At 36.6% G+C, this 9,069-nt stretch overlaps 1 protein-coding gene across 1 annotated transcript; it reads right to left on the reverse strand.

Annotated features, from left to right (window-relative positions):
* Positions 1 to 8,296: 8,296 nt before the first annotated feature.
* LOC142605778 (uncharacterized) lies at positions 8,297 to 8,860 on the reverse strand. The gene has a single exon (XM_075777216.1). The coding sequence runs from the start codon at positions 8,858 to 8,860 to the stop codon at positions 8,297 to 8,299; it is 564 nt and encodes a 187-aa protein (XP_075633331.1).
* Positions 8,861 to 9,069: the final 209 nt, after the last annotated feature.

Raw genomic sequence — 9,069 nt, forward strand, 5'->3', positions numbered from 1 at the left:
GAGGAGTTGAAGATGAGTGAAGACGAGTCATTCGACTCATTTTATGGGAAGCTAAATAAAGTGGTGATTGGTAAATATAACTTGGGTGAAAAGATAGAGGACTCCAAGATTGTGAGGAAAATTCTCCGATCATTGCCGGAGAGCTTTCGTGCAAAGGTTACCGTTATCGAAGAGAGCAAGGACCTTGATGAGATTAAAATTCAAGAACTTATCAGTTCTCTTCAAGCTTATGAGTTATCTCTACCATCACAAAGGAAGAGCAAATCTCTTGCTCTCAAGACAATCAATGAGAGATTGGAAGCTCAAGACTCCTCAAACGAGGATGAGGTTGAAAAGGAAGTGGCATACCTTGCTAAGAGCTTTCGTAAGTTCTTAAAGTTCAAGAGAGATGGGAAGTCTTTTGAGAAGGGCAAATTCTTAAGTTTCAAGAAGGCAAGAAAGACTTCAAGAAGATTCCAAAGATTCTTCTCCATCTCAAGTGGTCACATGCTTTGAGTGCAAAGGGCATGGACATGTAAAGAAAGAATGCCCCACATATTTGAAAGCAAAGGGTAAAGTTTTTGCCACTACCCTTAGTGACTCGGATGGCTCCAATTCAAATTCAGAGGAGAGTTGTTGAAACTACTCTGCATTTATGGCCATAGCACCTATGGACTCTTCTAAAGATTTAAGCCTTTTAGTGGAAGAACTCGGTGAGCACATCGAAGTAGAGTCTATAGGAATTGGGGGAGATTCCAATGATGAAGAGGAAGGAGCAAAGGGATTACAAGAATCCTATAATTCTCTTCTTGAGAAGACCAGAGAGTATGCAAGAGTGGCTAAAGCAGCCATTAAGAAAATGAAGAAAGCTGAACAAGACTACAAAAGCATACTCACGAGGTACAAAGAAGCGAAGTGTGAAGTTGAGCCACTAAATGAAGAACTCACCAAAGCCTATTCCAAGATCAAGTTCCTTGAGCTTGAAGTTGCAGGAAAAATTCTAGTTTTGCATCTCATGCAAAACCCACAGCGGAAGCAACAAACAAAGATCTATTTCATTCATGATTGATAACATGCACTATGTAAATTTCAGAATTTAAGAACAAGATAGCGTACCTTGGTGTGGAGAAATTCAAAACAAATATTAGAAGCACTTGGGAACACTTTTAATCTTCACACCAATTCCACTTTACGCCCAAGATGTGTGGTCTCTCAATCAGTTTTCAAAGGGAGAATGAAAGTGTGTCTCACACTCTCTCACACACCATTTCTTATTTCTTTTCTAATCTCTTAAAAACAAATCTGTATGTTTCTCCCTTTATAACTAATTGATTATCTAATTGGGCTGGCCTATTGGGCCTTTCCAATTGGGCTTTAGTGTGTGGCTTGGAGTGGGACCAAAATGGACCAATAAGACACTAGCTCCAATGGGCCTTGGGCTTTTCCGTCAACTCTTGACAAGTCCAAAGTTACCATTAATTATATTTAATACCACTATATAAATATAATTGCACTCTAGGCCTTATTAATAAATTATATCCCAAGACTTTATTATGCATGCAACCCCTTTATTAAAATATTCGTAGTAATCCAAAGTCATGAATATAGACTACCACTTTGAAGATTACTACATCTTAATCCTTGAGTACCCGGTTTAATCCTTTATGTTATTCGTCATATATTTATGAAATCCAATTTCATAAATATATACTTTAGTAACTCCTTACTAAAGTGGTTGGGCCCAACACTCTGAATAACTAAATCCATTAAACTTATCTCAAGGGAATATTTTGTATCTCCATTAAGAGACTATGAATTCCATCTTGAGAATATATGTTCCATCAACACTAAATGTGGATGCCCAACATACTGAGGTTTTGACCGTATCTAATAGATCTCACTCTTGATATATCAAAGCAACCTACATCTCATGATCAGGTCCATTATTCTCTCAGGATTTAGAGTTGATGTAAATAGAAGTCGTGAGATTTATTATTCATTTGACAGTCGTTAGAAGAATAATAAATCTCACAGCGGTCCAATTCAATATGTCTTAACTCTTAAAACATATCAACATACCAACTAGAAGTCTCCACTTCCATGATCAAGACAAATCATCTTAGTTGATATGTTATAGTCTTCGCAGATGAAACGCCCAATTTCATCACCGACTACGAACTAAACTTCTGAGTTTACAAAGAACTTATGATTTATATCTTCTGTGACTTTTCACATAAATCACATACAATGCATCTCATGGACTATGTTAATGTCTTAGTTCATTTATAGATAGTCTCATATAATTAAACAATTTAATTATTAAATACATGCCAATAAATTGGGTTTTAGGGCATAAACCCCAACAGAAGTGATCCAAGCTAATGCCAAAGTGAAGTGGGCTGCCTCCAAGAAGCTTGACGAAGTGCTTGCACATCAAAAGCCTTTTACCAATAAAAGCAACTTGGGATACACCGGAGAGAGTAGTTCAACTGCCAATGGGTCAAAGGAGATGAAGTTCGTTAAAGCCAAGGAACCAATGGTAGCAACTCCAAGTGTTGAGGATGTGAAGCTTGAGAAGAAGCCAAATGAAAATGCTCAAAAGGTTTTGACAAAACCTCAAACTCCATTTGTGGCCAAACCCAAGGCTAAAGGGAAGTCTCTTCCGAAGGCTCAAAGAGGTCCTCAAGTTCAACACTTTTGCCACCATTGTGGAGTCTGAGGACACACAAGACCTAATTGCTATAATCTTTGCTCATTGAAGAAGGCGGATTCTCAAAGGGTAAGAGGACAAGGAAAGGGATATTGGAACGCCAAGCAATCAAAAGAACGAGAAGTTGATCCCAGTTTGAGGGATGTGATGAAGATAATAAATACCATCACTTCGTGCTTGGTGAACTTCACCCAAAGGTTTGAGAGTCAAAATTCAAGTACCCAATCCTCTAGGGATATCACCCCAAATGCACGTGTCGTGTGGGTGAAGAAGGGTACATATGCATAAGCATTAAAACATGTCCATGCATCAATTCTTTCAATATGTTGTGACTATGTTTGGTTGTTTGTTTATGTTTTTGTTTTAGCATGTTTCTTTTCAAGTGTTTTGTACTTGTTGTTTTTGTTGATCTACTTTACATGTTCTATTTTTGAGTGTGTTGAAAAATTCAAAAACCATAAAAATTGAAAAACTTCCAAAAAGTTTGATCACTTATGTTGTGTATTTCACATGTGAGTTTGGCCTAGTACCTTCGTACTAATAGCGTAGTGCATTTACGAGCTTAGCTTATTATGTATGCACATTCTCTAAGTGTGAGCAACATCTAAAAATCTACGTTTTGATTGTTGTAAATAGATCTTCAAGCTTGTCATGAATGATTAGTCAATAGACTTGTTTGATCTTATACATGCGTAGACTTGTGCCTATATATCTCCTCACATTTTCTTTTTCTTTTTCAAGAGCTCTACAAGTTTCAATATCGAAAAGAGAATTTTGAGGTGAAAAAGCCATCGTACATACTAGTATTTTACTAAAAAAAAGGGAAAATGATTTGTACTAAAATGTATGGTGCCAAAGCCAAAAGCAAAATTGTCAAAGTTCATTCAATTGTTAATGGCATTGTTTCTAAAAAGTTTTGAGTTGTTTTGATTAAATGTATGTAAAATGGAAGCAAAACAAAAAGCTTTCAATTAATTGTAATCACACTGGTGAGAAGTCATATATGTTCATTTCTATAATTGAGATAAACCACTTGACTTAGTACTAGTTGTGTATAACTTAATTGAATTGATCATCAAAACTTCATACTAGACTATAGTTCATACTTGATCCACACACACAACACACAAGACTATTTGTTCAATGAATGCTTATTTCATTTGTGTGATTGTACATGTTCAAATGTGATGTGTATACTCAATTGCTTATTGGTCAAACCCAAAAAATATTTTTGAGTATTTTATATGTTTTTTAAAGTGTTTTTATGCTTTCGTATTTTGAGTTTTTGTTCATATTTCTTAATTCATGTTTTTTCAATAAAAACTCCTTCAGAGGCATTTTCGCGAGAAGCTTCACGAGTAAGCACTTCTGCAAAAATGAGATAGGCAAAACTTGACAACACAAAATTTTCAAATAGAAACTTTCGCTACTGTCTCACAAGAATATTTTACCTGTGAAAAGTTTTGTACTTCAATGGCATTTTTCGCGAGTAACTTCGCGAGAAGCTAACCCGCGAAAAAAGCGTGTTTTCAGTTTTTAAGGGCTGATCATGACAATTTTTCAAAATCATAACATTTGCCTCCCTCGAGCCTGTCTCAACCCTAAACCTATTTTCTCTCAAAAACCCAACCAAAACTCAAGTGAAATCTTCTCAAAGTCTTCTCTAAGGTATGTTTGATCACTCTTTTTCCATTATTTCCTTAGATTAAGCCTTAGATTCTAGGTTTTGCATGAGTTGGGTATATTTTTGAAAAGAGGTTGGGAAACTTTAAGTTTTGTGAAATTTTTTTTTCAATTTCTTGTTTGGACTCTGTCCCATTTGCTTTGCTTGTGTTTGTGTTGGCCCCTTATGGCATTTTAACATGTATTTAGGCAAGATTTTCATGTGTTCATGCATTGCTTACTTGTTGTTTGTGTTGGTGCATACCAAGTATTTGATAAAATGCCTAAATGGGATTTTGGTGTTGTTTTGGACCCCGATGAGTACCAAACTTTGGGAATTACCATGATTATACATATTTATCATGTTTTGATCATTGGTTGTGTGTTTTACACACTTTGACCCAACTATTCTTAGTCATGCCTTGATCATGTATCTCATGTGCACACCACATGCACACTTGATGCACACACTTGTTCACTTGTCATGTTTTGCATATCACTCATGCTAGATAAATTTTGCTACATATTTAGGTCTTATAACATGATCTTGTGATGTTTATATTTTTATAGGAATTTGTATTTGTTTTATGAACTAACTTGGTACTAATCAAGTTTGTGTTCTTGTTTTATGTTTTGTACTTGTCTATTTGTGTCTGTGAATGATTTTGCAAATGTCTCCTACTAAGCATTCGGCCTCAAAGAAGTCATTGAAGTGCTCTCGCACTGACTCAGAATATTTCTGACGTGTTGAGGTAGATATGGCCTACAACGACTTCTACAAAAGGGCACTGATCATTATGGAAAGGGTTGTAAGAATGGAAACCCTTGAAAACACTTTCATTCCTGAAGTGTTCAAGGAGAGGACATGGAAAAAGTTGTTGAACCCAAGTGGGAATGTCTTTGCCGAAATCATAAGGGAATTCTTTGCAAATGCCCTTGTGGAATGGGAGAGCATTAATTGTTGGATGAGGCAAAGAGAATTTTCTGTCACGAGGGAATCTATTTACGAGGTATTGGAAGTTCGTCCACCATCTCAACAACTTCTTATCCAATATGATAATAGATTGGATTCTCTTGAGCCAATTGCAGACGTCCTCGATGGTGATCTCAAAAAGAAGGCCCTGACCATCGTTCCTTTCACCCCGGAGATAAGGACATTGGCCCATATAATGCTCTACAACCTCTACCCGATGACGAACTTGACCACATTGTCCAGACCAAGACCTGTTTTTCTTTATGATCTCTTCACACATAAGGAGATTGACATATACAGTCACATCTACTACCTCTTCACAAAATGCATCACCAAGAGGAATTCGAGTATCGTCTTGCCATTTCCAAGTCTCATCATGGCTCTTATAGCAAGAACAAGCTTGAAGTTTCCGAGTGGTCTTACCATGGTGCAAAGGGACTATCCAATTAGTGTTCAAACAATGAACCAAAGCGAAGCCCATATCACTAGACCAATTACTGGAATTTCTCAAATCCCAAGGGACGATATTGAGGAAGAGGTAAACAAGTCCACATCAGCCTCGGAGGGCTCTGCATAACCCTCTTCCCAAGCACGTGTACGGGCACCCGATCACCTTGATCATCACATTGCATAGGTTGAGCAAATGTATGGCATGCTTGAATCCCATGTGCAAAACACCTCGACTCAATTTACCTACATCGAAGGCCAGATCACTACACTTTCATTTCAGATTGATGATATGATGATGGAACAGCGGCGGCAACAACAAGAAGGCTCCAAATCCGAGTCCGAGCAGTTCTAGCCTTTTTGGCCATTCTGGTCAAAAAGGGGGAGAAAGTTTGAAGGGAAGATGCACAGTTTGAGGGGGAACATAGCATAGCATATAATAGATATTGGTTTATTTTGGTGGTGGTTTAGTAGTTTACTTTCTTTTACCTTTATAGTTTTTATAACTCTTGGATATTTACGTTGCTTTCTTTTAAACCTTTAAAGTACTCTAGTTTAAATTTCAGTTAATCTTTAGTACTTTGTTTTTGTATCCTTGTTTTGTAGCTTTTTAAGTACTTTTAGGTTATCTATGCATTATCTTTAGTACTACACACTTGTGCCCTTGTTGGATCTTGTATCCTTGATGCAAATTCTTTTTGTGTTTTGGATAGGTTGTGTGTTGGACATGCAATTAATTTTTGCATTGCTCTTAATTGCATTGCGTGTTCAGATGATCATTAACTAGTTAAATATTCATTTTAGTCATTCTTTAATGACTGGTCATGTTTGATCAAGTTATGCTTCATAGTTTATATCTTGTTTAATTCCTTAATCGCATTTTACTTGTTCCTATACGTACCTTGTATTCAACTTGTCATAAGCTTAATGAAAGTTTTGTTTGTATGCGAGTGTTTCAAGATACATGTGTATACGTGCAAGTGCTTCACAACTTCTAGATTAGGCGTAAGTGATTATTACCACTATTCCCAAACTCATGTTTAAGTCTAGATTCTGTTTTAGGGGTTTTGTCATGGAATAGCCAAAGGGGGAGATTGTAAAGTTGTGATTTACAACTATTTTGTGTTGACTTTAATTTCGTGCCAAATTTGATTGTAATTATGTTCAATCATGTTTACCCTGTATTTTATGTGGGATTTTATTGTAAGGATTGTGTATGAGAGAGAGTGTGAAAACTCAAGAGCCTATTGAAGACAAAGTGGAATTCGCAAGAAGTTTCATGAGAAACCTTCGTGTGAAGTGGGCCACATGCAGAGAACATGACTGGAATGCAAAGAGTCATGATAGCTGATTTTCACGAGTAATTTGCGGGTAAGGCCTTCCCACGAAATACTCGCGAAACATTCTGTTCTGCTATTTTGGCATATCTGTTACATCATATCTTCACCCACACTATATACACCCTCATTACTCACATATTGTAAGGAGTGCTTTTCATAGAGAAAACCCTAGATATTACCCTTGAGAGTTAAAGATTGTTATACCCACAATCCTTTACACAATCCTTTATGGTTTTCCTCAAACTCCTACCTCTCCATATCCATATTCAAATCCATATCCTTGAGAGGTTAATAGCCTAAACACTTACCACACCCATTCTGAGTGTAAAGTGAGGTCTTGGTGCTACTGGGAAGTATTGGAAGAAGCCATTTGTTTGGTGGATGCAATCGGACTGAATTGCGTGATCTAGAAAGCTAGAGAAGACAAGATTTCGTCAAGTCAATTGGTAGCAGTAGCTTGGAGGGCTCAAGTACATGGGGTAGACTAGGCTTGGAGGGTCTTTTGTTATTCGTGTACTCCAAGTTATTTTCTTGTGGATCGATTTACCGCTTGGAAGGCAGCGAATAGGTTTTTCGCTGAGTTCTTCGGTTTCCTCTTCAATAACAAGTCTCGGTGTTATCTTGTGTTTGCGTCTTTCTTCCCACTCTTTTAGCTTTCATTTTATTGTTGATATATGATGAATATAACTTAGAGTAGTTTTATTATTTGTTCGATCGCATTTACTCTATTCTGCACTTAGTTAAGTTAGAGTAAAATCAACTGAGCCGTAATTTTTTTTAATTTGGGGGTCTAAACAACTCTTGTGTTTTCACACATATTCGAGCTTTCAAAATTGAATAGTACATACATCATATTGATATGATATTTAGTATACATGATATAACTCTACAATGGACTTGTAAAATTACTAATCTACTTAAAGTTTATTGATTAGTTTAATATTGAAAAAACTTACTATCATTTGAACTTAATCCCCAATTACCTATTAATAAGTTTTTTTTTTTGTGTATAATCTATTAATCATTTTTTTTCTAAATTATTTATATGTTTCCAAATGTATGAAATATTTTCTATAAAAAAATATAAAAGTCAAAAAGTATAATTTGTATAAAAAATACAAAAGGGGTGGGGAAAGCCCACTTCAATAAGAGAACTCTTTTTTTGTTAAGAAGACAGTACCTTTATTAAGACAAAGATAACAACATTACATCATGAGTCACTGCTGACTCAACCATATAAGGAGTTTCGTCTATCCAAGTTATATAACCAAATAAATGCCTAGCATATTGTGCCAATAAATGAGCAGGGTGATTACCATGTCGAAGAACATGTGATACCCTTGCCCTTTGGAAGTCTTGCAGTTTCAATCTAATCCCCTCAATTAGAGTGCTTATTGTTGATGGTGGTTCACTACATCTAGTTACTACATCACAAACAATTTTGGAGTCTCTCTCAAAAATAACATCCCAAACACCCACGTCCGAGGCAAATAAAATGCTCTCCTCTAGTGTCTTTGCCTCAGCCTCCAGCTGCCCCAAAGGTACCAGAAGTGCCTTGCTAAAAGCTGCTTCGACTTGTCCATCATGGTCTCGAATAATAGCTCCTACTTTGATAGAAATGGTGCTTTCAAAGATTGCAGTATCATTATTAATTTTGTACCACAGATCACTTGGGGGCTCCCATCTTACCTCTTCCTTAGGATTGGTTTGGGACAACTTCAGATTCGCAGTCTGGAACAAATCCAACATGTATCGTGTCTTCTTCAAAATAGTAGACCCGGTAGTCCTACCTTACCAAGTCTGACTTCATTACGATTGACCCATAAACACCAAGTCACCAAAACAACAAGCTCTAGCAAGTCATCCCCCATCCTTTGCCTGAACTTCAAGTGCCATAAAAGATCCACAAATTCTAGAAAATTGGCCCCACGTACTTTAAAGGGAATACCAGAAAGTGT

This window comes from Castanea sativa, chromosome 8, assembly GCF_040712315.1.
Source record: "Castanea sativa cultivar Marrone di Chiusa Pesio chromosome 8, ASM4071231v1".
Classification (NCBI taxonomy): Eukaryota; Viridiplantae; Streptophyta; class Magnoliopsida; order Fagales; family Fagaceae; genus Castanea; species Castanea sativa.

What these genes read in the sequence shown, in the direction of transcription:
- LOC142605778 (XM_075777216.1), bottom strand. Translation starts at nt 8,860, where the DNA reads ATGTTGGATTTGTTCCAGACTGCGAATCTGAAGTTGTCCCAAACCAAT.